Raw genomic sequence first — 16,484 nt, forward strand, 5'->3', positions numbered from 1 at the left:
TATCAATTTATTAAATATTATTCTCACCTTATCGGCCCTCAGCTTCCTGAGAAAAGATGGATTGTCATAACCTTTTGCTTGCCTCGCCTCCTGTAGATGATTTATCATCCAAACGTTTTTTCTTTGCTTTGCTAAATCAAGTGGTGATTCTCCCTATTAAAATATAAAAGATTTAAAATAATTTTAGATTAAAAGTGGAAAATATGTAACAATTTCACTTAAAATATTATTTAAAAGTTTTAGAAATATTAAATTAGTTCACTATATTATATAGTTCACTAGTCTGGAACAAGAGGCTCTCTTTCACGTGTTAACAAGCAGCAGAGGCAAGGAAAAAGTCAATTTCATTCATAGGATTTAGCTAACAGATATGTTTGTGCTATTACCAATATCTCATGTAGATGTTCACTCTATACATTAGATTGATTGAAAGTCAATTAGAGATTAAAGCATGTTTTAAACATCCTTATAAGTGGTGAATTTTGCTCCCACCAAATGTTTATATTTTAACTAAATATATGAATAGGTGCTTACATGTGCTTTTGCACATCTAGATTCTGTCAGAAGGTTCTATATACTTTATTGTGTACAGATCACATATTCAAAAATTATATCTCTATGGGCATTCTGTAAGATTAAATCCAACAACTGAGCTATCACAGTTCTTCAGTTTAATCTGCATTTGTGTACATGAAAAGGCACATTAGGACCTGCTGATGTTAATATGAACTTTAAACTGTAAGAAATGTTTTAGTTTTCAAAATCATTGCTACAATAGATCTAAGAAATAAAAAATAATAATGAATAATTTTCATTCTTCCTCTTAGATACATTAATAATGGGTTCTGATCACTTCAATCTGCAAGTCTCATAAATTTTGCATGAAGTAACACAATGTTATAAGAGTGTGGCAATCTCTTTATATAATTCATCACCAAATACAGAAATCCTACCAATGTCCAAAAAAGTTAAAATCACTTGCAAAACAATGCTGGCTGGTTTCCTATCAGAGACTTGGGACAAAGCAGTCGGGTTCATTGACATCTAAAGGAAGCAAAGCTCTTATGGAACAGAGGAGGCAAAGGACAACCAACTGAAGGTACCTTCAGCTCCAGTTTTGCACTCCTCCTCTCTTCTACGGAAGGTAATTCCCCTCCTAAACAAATATTCATGGAGGCTTGAAAAATGGCTGAATCCTCCATCGTTTGGCCCCCGCCTAAAAAAAAATGAGACAGGTACCAGAAACTGAAACGTTACCCAGAAGAGGCATAAATCCTTTGAAACAAAGCACAAATTGCAAGGATTACACACATGGATTCCGGCATCAACAGAAACCAGATTACCTCAGAAGTAGGCAGTAATTTCTATTGATAGGATTTGCACACAAAAGCCCTGTGGGGCAGCATCAAAATCTTAGCCAACAAACCACCATCAGAGATTTCAGCAGAAATAAAAAATCAGTTGACAGTATTTTCTGCTCCCTAGGAGTTTCCTTCCATTTCCACTGTGTATTTAAAGAGCGGACCCCAGTGAACCCCATCAAACTGTTTAAGATCAAGAGCTGCTATGGACCCCTCCCCCCCAAGACATTCTTGCTATAAGAAAATCAGTGCTGACGTAATCTGGAGATGCCAGGCTGGGCAAAGCCAAACCAAAGGAACCTCCATCTCTTTCTGGCTCACCTTTCCACTATGGTTCTGCCTGAGTACAATTTCAGATTGTGCAAATAACATAAAATAATAGCGTAGGGCTGCTTAATTGCTTTGGTCCCTGAAGACAAACTACAATGCTACAACTCAGCCCCAAAATGTGTTAACTGCAGGATGAGGTTTCATACAAATGTGGATGATTCCTAACTGACCTACTAGAAAGGATAGAAAACAGAAAGAAGAGTCGCTACTTTATTTTTAGTTAGAGAAAATGCTAGAGAAATGAAGCAGAAGTAAATACTCTATTTTGAACATCTAGTGCAGCAGGAAGTACTAGTACTTTTTTTACAAACTGAAATACAACAGTTCTGAATTGCAGTTTTCTAGCTCATTTCTAATATCAGAACCATGCATTTGAAAGCATGTGAACAGAGCCACGTTAAGAAGGAAAAAGGGTGCTCCCTTTTTCCTTCTTAACGTGGCTCTGTTCACATGCCACGTTAAATGGCATGTGAACGTGGCTCTGTTCACATGCCACGTTAAATAGTACAAGTCCCAGTTTCCTGGCAGAACTCTTCATCTGAATCACAAATGCAGTATGGAGGGATGAAAATAATTTGTCCCTTCCTCATCCATGTGGTTAAAAGTAACTATTAGTATGGTTGGAGTTAAAAAAAATCACTTATGTGGGAAGAGAAAAGATTTTGTATGTCAGGATCATTTGGACTGGAAGCAGACTAAGATATTATGTTTTATATGGGGGGAAAAAACTCTGCCATACAAGGACATAGACTCAAGATCTGATTTAAGTTTAATGTAAAATAAATAGTAATTTGTAGTTGAATCTGAAGTCCCAAACACTGTCTACCTGAATTGGCTACCTATATGCAAACATATGGAGTTTTAAGAACAACAGAACTGAATGCATTCAAGATTTTGCAACACAAAGTTACAACTCAGTGTTTTATTTTTATGTCATGATGTTAAGGTCTCCAGAAAATATCTTAATAAGTGTGGGAATATTGGGTTCTGTAAAACAGCAATTGATAATAGAATTATCAATTATCAAGAACTGAGAAACTGAGAAGATGAAAGACAATGAGCAGTAACCATAAGAGAGTAAAACTGCCTTCTGCTCTCACAGACGCAGCACCTCTGCCATAGCATGTATGCTTTCAGTCCTTGTTTTCCTTTCACTCTGTACAGAACAAGACAAACAACTTTTGCCCTATGGCTCTTTCCCTAAAGATGGAAACGTGTAGCTTTACTAAAAAAGAGGCAAAGTATCACAAAGCAAACATACAGTTTTAAAAGAAATAATAATATTTAGCAGTGACATCCACATCTTGACCAATCAGAGCCCCTTCCCCATTAACTAGAATAACCTGGGTATCAGGCTTACATAATGGTTGAGGTTGGCAAGGCAGGAGCCAATGGTTCCCAGAAAAATATATAAATTTATCTCAACTACCTAAGGCTACCAAGTGACCAGCTAATTATCTGTTAATTTGGAACAGGAGGAGGAAGAAGCGTAGAGTTTATACTCTGGAGGATAGATATACAGTCAGGACCAGAAATATTGGAACAAGGATAACTGTTTTGGCATTTGGCCTCTGTACACCACCACAATGAAGTTGAAAGGAAGCATACCCAGATGGGAGCGAAGTCAGGACTTTCAGCTGTAATTCAAGGGGTTTGACAAAAGTGGGGCACTAACCATTCAGGAAGTACAGCCAGTGGCATACACCCCCCCCCCATCATTGGTGGTTCGTAAGTAATGGAAGGAATGGCTGACAAGCAGCTGCATGGCCAGGTGTGGCCTGTTTCCTGGCCCATGATTGGTTCCCATGACTAATCAAGCAGATAAAAGGCCTGGAGGTGGTTCTGAGTGTTACATTTGCATTTGGTAGCTGTTCACTGGAACTCTCAACATGAGGTCCAAAGAGGTGTCCATGAGAGTGAAGGAGGCCATCATTAGGCTGAGAAAACTGAATAAACCCATCAGAGAGATAACAAAAATATTGGGAGTGGCCAATACAACAGTTTGGAACATCCTGAAAAAGAAGGAATTAACTGGCAAGCTCAGCAACAGCAAAAGGCCTGGAAGACCATGGAAGACAACTAAAGTGGATGACTGCAGAATTCTGCTCATGGTGAAGAGGAACCTTTTCATCTAGCCAGGTTAAGAAACGCTCTTGAGGAGGTAGGTATGTCATTGTCAACATCTACGGTCAAGAGACGGCTTTATGAATGTAAATACAGAGGCTTCACAACAAGGTGCAAACCACTGGTAATGCTCAAGAACAGAAAGGCCAGATTAGATTTTGCCAGCAAACACCTAAAAAAGCCTGCCCAGTTCTGGAATAAGATTCTTTGAACTGATGAAACCAAGATTAACTTGCACCAGAATGATGGGAAAAGTATGGAGAAGGAAAGGAACAGCTCATGATCAAAAGCGTACCACATCATCTGTCAAACATGGTGGAGGCAGTGTTATGCCATGGGCATGTATGGCTGCCAATGGAACCGGGTCACTGGTGTTTATTGATGACCTGACTGCTGATAAAAGCAGCAGGATGAATTCTGAAGTGTCTAGGACTATACTTTCTGAATCTTTCTAGATTCAGCCAAATGCTGCCAAACTGATAGGACACTGCTTCATATTGCAGATGGATAATGATCCAAAACTTACAGCAAAAGTTACCTTAGAGTTTCTCAAGGCAAAGAAGTGGGATGTTTTTCAATGGCCCAGTCAGCCACCTGATCTCAATCTAATAGTGCATGCTTTTCACTTACTAAAGACAAGACTGAAGGCAGAAAGCCCCACAAACAAGAAGCAGCTGAAGGCAGCTGCAGTAAAGGCCTGGCAAAGCATCTCAAGGGAGGAGACTCAGCATTTGGTCATGTCCATGGGTTCCAAACTTCAGGCAGTCATTGACTGCAAAGGATTTTCATCCAGGTATTAAAGGCGATCCTTATGTTTGTAATGATGTTGGTTGATTCCATTACTTACGAGCCACCAACGATGGGTGTGTGTGTATGCCACTGGCTGTACTTCCTGAATGGTTAGTGCCCCACTTTTGTCAAACCCCTTGAATTACAGCTGAAAGTCCTGACTTCACTCCCATCTGGGTGTGTTTCCTTTCAACTTCATTGTGGTGGTGTACAGAGGCCAAATGCCAAAACAGTTATCCTTGTTCCAATATTTCTGGTCCTGACTGTATAGATCTACAACTTCTCTGTGTTACAGTGGGTAATTATTGTTTTTGAGATTTCATTCCTCACTGTTGTCTGTAATGAAGATTCTACTCTAAGTAACTAATGTCTAAGGGCTAAGTATCTAGAGGTCAGTGATTTACTGCTGAGCCTAGATGTGAGTTTGTTCCCAATGCTATGAGAGGAGTTTTTACCTGTGAGCTGAGGATTAACATGATAGTTAGTTACCCCATTATCAGGCAAATTACTGATGCCTTGTTTCAATATTGTAACAGAATCAAGTGTCACCACATATGGTAAATTAACCAGATGATGAATCAGTTAGCTCAGCAGGGAGGAGAGAATCTACCAAAGCCAGTAATAGTTTTAACAGTCCTGGCCTGAAACCCAGGAGCCAGAGCTGCAGCAATTGTTAGAATATGCAAGGTCAGAACCCAAAGGCTTGACACTAGACCAGCTACAATAACAATGCACAAATGCCAACAATATTCAAATTCTTCTGCAAAGCAGCAAGTGGCTTGCAGACCATTACTGGGAAAAAGAGATGTAAGATAGGAATCTTGGTCTACTATATGAACAGCAATTTGCAAAAATTACTTTGTTTTGTTTGTTACTAATGGCTTTTCTAACATCTGCAATAAAACTATCTTATCAAAAAATGTGCCCTTCAATCTATATGCAAACCTTCTAGTTAACGTATCAGTGTCAGGGGAATTGGCGAAGAAACCACGCTGAGTCGGGTTTGCAACTCTAGTTTATTGTTCTTGGCTCATACAGAAGCTTACCAGACTAAAGGTCTCCTAACTCAGGGGTCCCCAACCCCCGGGCTGTGGACCGGTACCGGTCCGTGGCCTGTTAGGAACCGGGCCGCACAGCAGGAGGTGAGCAGTGGGCAAGCAAGCGAATTTACAGCCTGAGTATTTACAGCCACTCCCCATTGCTCGCATTACCGCCTGAGCTCCGCCTCCTGTCAGAGAAAGTAAGCCCATTGGCTGCTATCTCCAAACAGCACTGTCAGGAAAAAGGAAGCGCTTGAATCATCCTGAAACCATCCCCCCCACAGTCCGTGGAAAAATTGTCTTCCACGAAACCAGTCCCTGGTGCCAAAAAGGTTGGGAACTGCTATCCTAACTGATCTAAAAGGAAAAATATTCTTGGAAATCTAGGGTGGGGCTAGTCTAACTTTCTTCCTCAGCCTCCCCCACACACACACTCCAAGCTGTGAGAACGTTTATCAGCTTAGAATGCGCTCTCCTCTCCCCCAGTTCCAAGCTCCATCACAATCAGTCTGGCTAAAGCAAAATAATACTTAGGATCATCTAACGCAGATTAGAGCCCTACATGGAAAAAGAGATGCCAGATATTCACGCTGCCTTTAGAAAAGGCCAAGGTACGTGAGACATTATTGTTGATGCACGTGAAATAATTGACGAAGCCAAAGAATATTGAAAAGTCCTATGTGCTTTACTGATTTTAGAAAGGCTTTTGATTGTGTCAATCACATCAAGCTGTGGAACATGCTCAGAAAAAAGCACATCCCAGAACATCTCACTGTCCTCATGAGAAATTTATATACAGGTCAGGAAGCCACAGTACAGACAGAACATGGTAAAACACACTGGCTCCAAGTCAAGCTATACGCTGAATATATATTAAAGGAAAGATGGATTGGAAGATGAGCATGGTTTTAAAACTGGAGAAAGAAACATCAATAACCTGCACTATGCTGATGACACTATTCTGATAGCCAAAAAATACAAAGGATCTGCAAGATCTAGTAATAAAAGTTAAGGAGCAAAGTGAAAAAAAAACAGGACTAAAATTAAATATAAAGAAGATTAAACAAATGAGAACAGGAAGAACAACCAGTCTTAGAATTGGCACTGAATATATCGAAGTGATGGATGGCTTCTGTCTTTTGGGATCAACCTTCAATAGTAAAGGAACAAGCATTCAAGAAACATGCCACAGACTAGCACTTGGTAGAGCAGCCATGAAGGCATTGGAAAAGATATTCAAATGCCATGAAGTCTCTATATCTACAAAGATAAGAATCATGCAAGCCATGGTATTTCCTGTGACACTCCATGGAAGCAAAAGTTGGACTTTGAAGAAGCAGAACAGGAAGAGTATTGATGCTTTTGAACTCTGGTGCTGGAGAAGACTCCTGAGAATACTGCAGACATCCAAGAAAACAAACAAATGTATCATCAAACAAATAAATGCAGAGTTCTCACTCGAGGCACAAATGACCAGGCTCAAATTATCCTACTTCGAACAAATTATGTGAAGACCTAGCTTCCTAGAGAAGGCTCTGATGCTGGGAAAGGTGGAAGGAAAGAGAAGAGGACAACCAGCAGCAAAGTGGATGGACTCAGTTTCAGTGGTGATGAGTGCACCATTGGAAGAGCTGAAGAACCAGTTAGGGACAGATCATCATGAAGAAAATCTATCTATGTGGCCACTAAGAGTCAAAAATGACTTGATGGCACATAATCAATTAAAAAGCATGACAGAAAAACTCTATTCCTACTCCCAGATTTACTTTAGAAAAAAAGACTTTGCTTTCCTAGACAAAGACCCATAACTATCAACCATCTTGTTATTCTACGATGGATCAAGTAGCCAGTGCCTTGCTCCAGTATCAGTACCAAGTGATGTTGTATCAGAACCAGGTAACAGTTCAGATGAACCAACTGACCCAGCTGATGAATCTACTAGACTCAGCAGATAGGCCAGAATGTATCTCTGTCTGCCACCGCAGCACCCCTGAGCTCAGCAGTAATTTTCTTCTGATTGTGCCCATATAAGATTTCTAATTGGTCTTTTGACAGATCCTCAAAGTGGGTAACTCCTCTTCTGCAACAGAACAAACTGGAAAGGCACAATTATACTAACTTTATAGCAGGGCTCAAAGCTGCCCCTTATATCCATTTTTCCCTTTATTATTAGATAAACTGTTCTGAACCATTTCCCCCTTTAAAAACAAAAACAAAACATCCAACCTATATCTGTCATTCAGTTGAATATTTAAAGAGAAAAAAAGGCACGCTTTTTAAAAGGTTACCTTAATATAAAGAGAACCCATACGTTTTAAATACCAGCAGTAAACGTACTGCTGTTTTTCTTTTAAATGAAGTCTATCTGGCCATTTAGACAGAACATCTGGAATACCACAACACCTACCTCCAGTTCCAGAAGTTATTCCCAGAGGACTAACAGACTAATCCCCCAAATGGCCAGATAGACATGCTTTGAAGAAACAAAATGTTTAGGCGTTATCTAGAACATTTTGTTTGCCAAATTATACATTTTGCACATTCCTACTGAATACTGGGTCATTTTCAATTATCAACTTTCCTCCTAAGCCTAATAAATCCTCTCACTGGAGCCAAATGGAGCCCTAGTTGCTGCACCAGAAGCTCAGAAAGGCTTTAAGGTTGTTCATCACCTTGTTTCTTTGGAATGGTGGCCCAACCACTTGGGCAGATCATTTCTTTTAACAGCATAAGACTTTGACCACCGACATGAAGATTTGAGGGTAATAAGATATAGAAATAAATTTTATTTATTTTATTCCATATCCTTCAGAGGCCCACTAAGGCAATGTACAACTTCTTGTGGGGTAAACTAGGTTGACAGTGATTGAGCCGAAGTAATCCAGTAAGTTTCCATGGTTGAGGACAAATTTGAACCTAGGTCTCCTCAGTTCTAGTCTAGCACCTTAACCATTATATCACACTGACCCCATATATAAGATACACTTCCGGTACATTACTGGAAACCAGCATTCTAAAAAGGCAGTTGTTGGCATTACAAACAACAAGAGCACAGATGTTGAAAGTAAACTATCCATCATGCACAGTCTAGAGTGCAGAGATAACAAACTGTAATGAGTCATCTTCCATTACTCATTCCCCACTCCCCTAAGTTTGTTAAGGAAAACAGGAAAAATTAAGGAATGCATATGAGTGTAGAACACGTGACTGAGTATTTAAACTACAGAAAGCACAAAGAGCTTTTGAGTTTCAATGCTGACTCAGCACAAGACACAGACTCATAATTTCTTTTATTTTACTGATGGAAGAGAGACGATTGTCATCTAGCATTCAGTTATAAACAAAGCAAGCATCCTATCTACCTTTCAAGGAACACTTCTGCAAACTCTGAAAAATACCTTTTAATTTTTTTAGTAATATCTCATTTGAGAGCTTTCAGCTCTCAATATTCTTTTCCCCTTTTTATAAGTACACATCGCAAGAAAATAAATATTTTTTCCTCTGGAATTGTCACTGCCTAGACGTTGCAGGCCTTCTTGAGTTATCTCCCCCTCTTCAATAAATTATAAAACAAGTAACTATATATCTGGATGTGTCAGCCTTCTGCAGCAAAAACAAGAAAAACTGTGCTTTGTAAAGATTAATTTGTTATATCCCAAGCTTCTGTGCATTACATTCACTTCACTGAAAACAGTTCATAAAAACATGGGTTATAGTATCTGTATTTGTTTTTAAGATACCACAAAATTCTTTATTGGATTTTCTATCCATTTGTTTCAATATAAATAAATAAATAACATGTAAATATCCCATGGCCAACTGCTGCTTGCCATTTAATGAAGAGAAAGCAAAGATGTTCCAGACCATGGAAGCTATTTTTAGATAAATCTGTCCAGAAAACCACTTTATTAGTCTTTTGCAAAAACAAAAACAACAACAACACTAGTCTCTCACAGGACCTTAAAAATTAACCAGTGTGATGTTACAAGTTCTGATGAATCACAATCTAACAAAGTGATATTGTCCCACAAAAGCTTACATAATAATAACATTAAGAAGTTTTCAAGGTGTTACAGGGCACTTTGCTTTTTCTTTAATAAATATATGAATACTTTATTTTCAGGGATCCAAACAGTGTGCCTGTAATTACAGTATTTCCAAAAACATTCTTTGACAATAAAATGATTGCTGCTTGCAGCTCAGTGCTTGGTTTGAAAGGGTGCCCACCTGTCCAGGAAAAAAAAAAAACAGCCAAGTTAAGGTGAGATATTAAGCTGACATCTTTGGGCACAGGAAACTAACCACACCAGTTTCCCTTGTGGAAAAAGGGGTTTTTATGACTGGCCATACCCACCATGGCAGCAATTTTGTGAGAGTATCAAGACGTGCTCTCAAAATTCCACAAATTCCACCTGGCAGGGTCCAGGAAGTGGGCCTTCTCTGCAGTAGCCCCCACCCTTTGGAACATTCTTCCCCCAGAGGTAAGGCAAGCCCCCCCTCTCCTGGACTTTCGTAAAAAACTGAAGACATGGTTTTGTCAGTGTGCCTGGGGGGGAGGGGAATTGTCTTTCTTGGGGATGGTAACACCTTAGAATAGCCCCTTAAATATTCATGGACTGAAACAGAACCTTATTGCCATCTGGATTTTATTGCATTTTATATTTTTACCTTCTATTTGTATTTATATGTATTGCATTTTAAATTTTATTTTTATTGTAAACCGCCCAGAGTCCCTCCTTGGGGGGGAGATGGGTGGTGATAGCAATTTCATAAATAAATAGATAAATATGTTAACCACCCCAAAAACACTGGGGATCTCTGAATATTTCATAAAATAATAACTCAGTGGAGGAATGGGTAACAGAAAATGTTAAGTCAAAAGAGATTTTAATGAAGTAATTATATACTCTTTAGCACTGATTTCATAAGACTGGGAATCATGTCACAGATAAAATGGTCCTGAATATAAGGCAGACAGTGATATAAGATGAAAGAGGTCCTAGAAGATACGGGGCTAGGCTTGTATAATATGAGAGACAATGCAACTCAAAGAAAACAAAGCCAAATAAACATTAAAACCATGAGCACAGCACAGGGATGGAGAGAACGTGCATGAAGAGTTAAACAGCTAAAAAGTGAAATGAACACCAGGCAATGGATGTGAGAAAAGAGCTAAAAGTATATGCAATGCAGAAGAGCTTTTACTGAATTTATGTACTGGAATATTGATCTTGTTCTTACTAAAAATAACCAACAGAATGTGAAAATTTCTACTACATGAAGACATACTACCTTGATATTTTGGGCATCAACATTAGCTCCAGCTTCTAACAGAAGACTAATCACTGTGGTATTTCCTGCTAGAACTGCCCAGTGTAGTGCTGTATTCTTATGATATTTGTCTCCCAGATTGACTGAAACATTAAAAGTAAGCAGCAACCGAGTAGGGTCCACACTGGAAATTAACAAAAACATTATATAAACAAAGACTTATCATTTTGTTCATTTTTGCTAGATAACAAATTCCTTGGAGAAAGAGTATATATCCTTTCGGACTGGATTGGGCTGGTTTCTGCATTATTTTAAGTACAAATGAGTGGTTTATTACTACTGAGTCAATTCAGTTCAAAGAATATTCTATCAAATAAGGACACTATAATTTATTTTTAATTCTGTCTTACATAGGTGCTAAAAAAGAAAGAAAAAGAAAAATAGTGTTACTCATTTTAATATAAAACTAAGTATTTGTTCTTACTGCAAGAAATATTATTTTTCTTCCTCATCTAAGGGGCAATTTCAATATAGAATCCTAAGAATAACTGCATGGTCAATATCTAGTACATTAATGCAGGGAAGACATGCAAAATAATGTTATTGTAATGGGCTTCTGAAGATGAAAACTTCCCTGATTTTTTTCCTCTAAATTACTATGAAAAATATAAACAATCTAAGTAAAGTTTCTTCCCATTAATCTAAATTTGCTTTAAGAACAGAGAAATAAAAAAATAGAGAAAGTTGGCTGAATCTAGAGAATCAATTAGCTATCAACTATTTGCTTATGTATATTTTTATTGGATTTATTTCTACCCTTTCTGCCTACTTTGGAAAATATTCAAACACAGTAACCCACATTAAAAGCTAAAACAGAATATAAAATATTAAAACACACAAAAAAATTAATAAAATAAATAGGTATTAAAATGACAGAACCGACAATCATGTTAAGACTAGTAAAAGTGATGCATCTTTAATGATTTTCTAAATGCTGAGAGTTGGAGAAAAGTGACAATTCTGAGGGATTATTTATTTTATTACATAAGCTTCCATACTGTCTAAGGCAGTTTACAAGAAACACAAAACACAATGCAGAATCATAAAAATGTATTCCCTCCATAAAATACACAGCTGCAAAATGTAAAAATAAAACAGCATAAAAACAATCTAAACCCAACAAAAAAACAAACCAGAAAGTAGCCCACTACCATTATTAGCACCTGACTGCTTCTCAGAAGATGAATCATTAAAGGTCTTCTAAAACCCCAGTAAGATGGCCAACCTCTGGGACTAATTGGTTCCATAATGGATTACCTATGACCTCTTATATGGTGAGGAACACATGCATTTCCTCTCAACAACAGGACAGGCTGATTCTAGTTGGAAGAGATGGTTCTGAAGATCACCAAGAACCAAGTCATGTAGGGTTTTAATAGTTAGAGACAAGAACTTTGAACTGGACCCAGAATATACTGATTATTTCTTTCAGCAGTTTCATTTAAATGTTAAATACCATGGTGGAGAGACAGCCACGCTGGAACAACCACAGGAACCCCCCTTCACTGGCTGGAACTGCCCATGCATGAAGAAGCAGAACCATCAAAACAGAACCCAACCCTCACAAGCAGTCCCAAAAGATACTATGTTTAATGGTATCAAATGCATCTAAGAGGTCTAACGATCCCAACAAATGTTATACACCAGAGCAACCAACATAGTCTCAGTCCCAAGTCCAGGTCTGAAATATGAGTGGAAAAAATCCAGATAATCCATTTCACCTAGGAACCTTTTTAACTGAAGTCCTACCATCTTCTCTATAATTTTCCCTAAAAAGGGCAGACTAGAAATTGAGTGGAAGTTGTCCAAGAAGGTTAGATCAAGAGATGGCCTTTTAAGCAGAGGTGCACACTGCCTCCTTTGATGATGACTATGTAGCACCCTTCACCAAAGAAGTATTTATCTCTTCCTGAATCCAGCTACACACACCCCATCTAGCTTCTTGAAAGAGCCAAGCTGGGCATGGATCCAACTTAGTGGAAGCTAACTTCCATGTTATTGAAAGTCTTACTCTCTCACTTCACTAATTCAAAAAGTCCCAAATGACCTTACAAAATATTGCTCTGGTCATGTCACTAGACTGTCCAAAAGCTGTTGAATCTGGAGCAAATGTCAGGAATTTTATCTGCAAAGGACCTTCCAAACATGATGCAGGGACAAGGAGAACAGTTTTCCTAACTATTCTGAGAATGCTATTACAGTGGAGAAGTACAATGTTTCATTGGTCTGATCATCGCTATATATTGCCAAATGTGGGCCTGTTCAGTGACATTAATTCTTCACTTTCCTCAGTCCCACAGCCCATTTTTGTATTTATCAATAGGACTGCCATGTTGTTTGGATTCAATTTCATTTTCTTTTCCTCATTTAGCCATTATTACATTTCAGTGATGTCCAAGCCTATTGAATATTTCCTTGGAATCGGATGATAACTAGCAAGAGCTAGTTATCATCAGCATAATAATGACAGGCCACTCCACTGCACTGGATAACATTCTGCAACAGATCTAATATAAAAAATAGAACTATGCATGGTTTAAAAATGATTTGGAAGAAGTGTTATCAGCCCTTGTATAAATGCAGTATTTCTCAGCTATTCGTTAAAGCAGAATTACCTTTTTCAGGTTTCTACAAAAACTTGAAAAAAAGATGCTGGTGCTCTAAAAATGTGATAGAATGTCAAATAGACCCAGAGAAAACAGAAGAGGAAATAAGAATGTTGCAAAAGAGAAAGATCAGCTCATGGGGACTAGGGGGGCAGAGGGGAGGTGTGAGAAAGAGACTCAGAGAAACTTCACCTTAATTATGCTAGATATATGTTGAGTGTAAGAACTGCTTTGACAGGCTTTAAAGATTTTGTTACGTTACCCTATTAGCAATAAAAATCTTTCCAGAAATGCAAGTGGTTCTTTTTTCCTGAGTTTGCTAGCTTTGCAGAACTTGACAAAAAGTTGAACTATCTAAATGAACAGTAGAAAGATGCTGCACTCATGTGAGGCCTGAACCACTTCTTTCAAATCATTTTTAAGAGTACAAAGTTCTAACGTATTTTGTACTATGTGTAATCTATTTGATTATTAAAAAGAAAGACCAACAGATAAAAGTTTAAATGAGCAGATTACCTGTGTGTTCTATAAGCTGCCCACATTAAAGGTGTCATTCCATTTTGATCCATCATATCAACATCCTGATGAAAACAGAAATAATCAGGTATAAAGAGAGAATACTGAGGGAAAATTTCTAGATATCTCCTCTGAAGGAAACTAAGACTAGTGTACTGCTATAGTAAGGCAAAAGCTATTATGAAGTATCTTAGATATTGACTGAAGTTCTTACATTTTTGCAGAATATATTAAACAATTTTGTGTAAATGTATTTGATCACATGTAAAATATGTTAGAGCACCATCTACTGTTTTAGGTCAGTCACGTTTGAAAATGAAATTATTAATTTATAATACTAAATCTTCTAATTAGTATGAGGAACAGAAACTTTGGGGAGATGTGGATGTCAGCTAAGATTTGAAGCAATGTACAGCTAATTCTTCATGCACATGAAAGTCCGGACTCTCATTTCTTTGAACAAAAGACCCTAATGAATCATATAGCAAACTGCTTTCAAAATAGAGAAAGGCTTCCATTCAAAATGGGGTTTTGTTCATAGCAAGCCAAAAATCCACAACAGGCATGCACATGGCTTGACTAAAAGGGTTAGGCATTATCTGCAATTCCTCTTGTTTATGTATGAGTTAATTCTATATCATTAACTATAACTTAATCTTCTTAAATTCACAAATATTTGAGCATAAAAACCCAACATTTTCAATTGCTTCAACTACTGAAAAGGAAAAGGGAATAGTTAGAGATTATGTGTCTTTGGTCCCTGCATTTTCTGCAATTTTCAGTACTAGTAGTAAAACTACAATTTTATATTAGTTGACCAGTATTGTGTTTAAACAAGAATTTCATTATTTTCTTACTGTCACCTGTATCCAAGAAAATGCTGTTCTGGAAGTTTCACATAGCCTTGGAATTGTGACAGAAATAGTGCCAGACCACCAAATTAAATTATTTTTAAAAAAATCTAATTATCTGCTCCACTTCAATTACATTGTAAAAAGATTCAAAAGAATAATAAGCATGGATATATTTTAAAATATTTAAATTTTAAAATAGCTATAGATTTGGACAAAGAAAAGGCATATTTCTATCAAGATGAGTACTATGTTGACATGATAAATTTAGCAAGTTTAGCTACATAGTATTAACTCAAACTGCTTAAATTCCCTATTTGCATTTGAATCTTAAAAATTCCAGGTTATCTATTGTTACTAGTACTATATTCAATTATTCAGAGGTAAATTCTGTTGAATTCAAAGAGTTATACCCAGGAAATTAGGCACAATATTGCATATGTTAATCTCAGAAATACAGTGATAAAATACACATGTATATATATTTTAGCATTAATAATTCAGCAAAACGAGATCTGCATATGTAATTATCACTCCCAAAGTTATGAAACGAAGTACATACCTGTCCCTTGGCTATTAGGTAAGCGACAATAGATGTATGTCCAAACTGGGCTGCTAAATGAATACAACTACATCCTTCTCCATCAATTAATGATGGATCTGCACCATATTTCATAAGCTGTACAACCATTGATAAATGACCCTGTCTAAAACATTAAAAATCAGGATTAAATTTTGTAATTTAGCTTTCACGTTATTTTTAAATTATTGTACAGATACCTAGAGGAGAAATAAAAATCTATTTAAACCTATCTATAGACAAGACCCTTTGTTCTCAAGATCATCCTAGGTAAGAATTTCAAAAATGTTGCTCCCTTGAAATTTCTTGAAAGTGAGATTTTTACCTTTACCTAGCCAGCAATCAACTTGACTGAAGAATTTTTATGCTATTTCAAGTCCTTAACATTTTGCATAATGAAAAATCCTTAAGTTCTTCAGCCCCATCAATCTAAATTTCTCTAGATCTGCAGGGAAGACAAAAAGCCACCTGGTCTTTGCTCCTGATCAAACAAGAGCCACTAAAAAAACTGCACCTTCACATTTTCATAGAGACCATGATAACTTTAGATGATGAGAATTATAATGGAACACATCTGGGTGGCACAAGTTTGGGAAAAATCTGGTTTATATGACCTAGTTTCTTGACATAATTCAAATATGGAAATACTCCATGAGCAGATAGAACTCTTTTAGTTTTTACATTCCTCAGTCTTGCAACTTGCTCTTTCACTTTGTAAATATGCTAAATGTTTGGCTACGTTTACTTAAAAATCGATTCTCAGAAATTAGTGAATGTACAGATAAACCCTTTTTTGGTTAACATCCAGAATCACTAAAGAGCAAATAATGAACTTTTGATTTATTGAGTTGACTGATAACCCACTGTTGTCTGCTAAGACTGCTAACAGTTATCAAATATACATAATATCAATGGTAAATATAAATAAAATAGCAAATAAATCTAAATGTCCCAAA

At 37.2% G+C, this 16,484-nt stretch overlaps 1 protein-coding gene across 1 annotated transcript in view; it reads right to left on the reverse strand.

The window, feature by feature from the left end:
• Positions 1-16,484, reverse strand: part of ZDHHC17 (zinc finger DHHC-type palmitoyltransferase 17) — a 53,688-nt gene that overhangs the window by 22,683 nt on the left and 14,521 nt on the right. Inside the window, exons 5-8 of the mRNA XM_063309015.1 lie at positions 15,511-15,655; positions 14,098-14,162; positions 10,937-11,099; positions 28-153 (exon numbers count right to left, since the gene is read on the reverse strand). Of these exons, the coding sequence (XP_063165085.1) occupies positions 28-153; positions 10,937-11,099; positions 14,098-14,162; positions 15,511-15,655 (499 nt within the window). The remainder of the gene's footprint in view (positions 1-27; positions 154-10,936; positions 11,100-14,097; positions 14,163-15,510; positions 15,656-16,484) is intronic.

The sequence above is a fragment of the Candoia aspera genome, chromosome 7 (assembly GCF_035149785.1).
Source record: "Candoia aspera isolate rCanAsp1 chromosome 7, rCanAsp1.hap2, whole genome shotgun sequence".
In the NCBI taxonomy this organism is placed as follows: Eukaryota; Metazoa; Chordata; class Lepidosauria; order Squamata; family Boidae; genus Candoia; species Candoia aspera.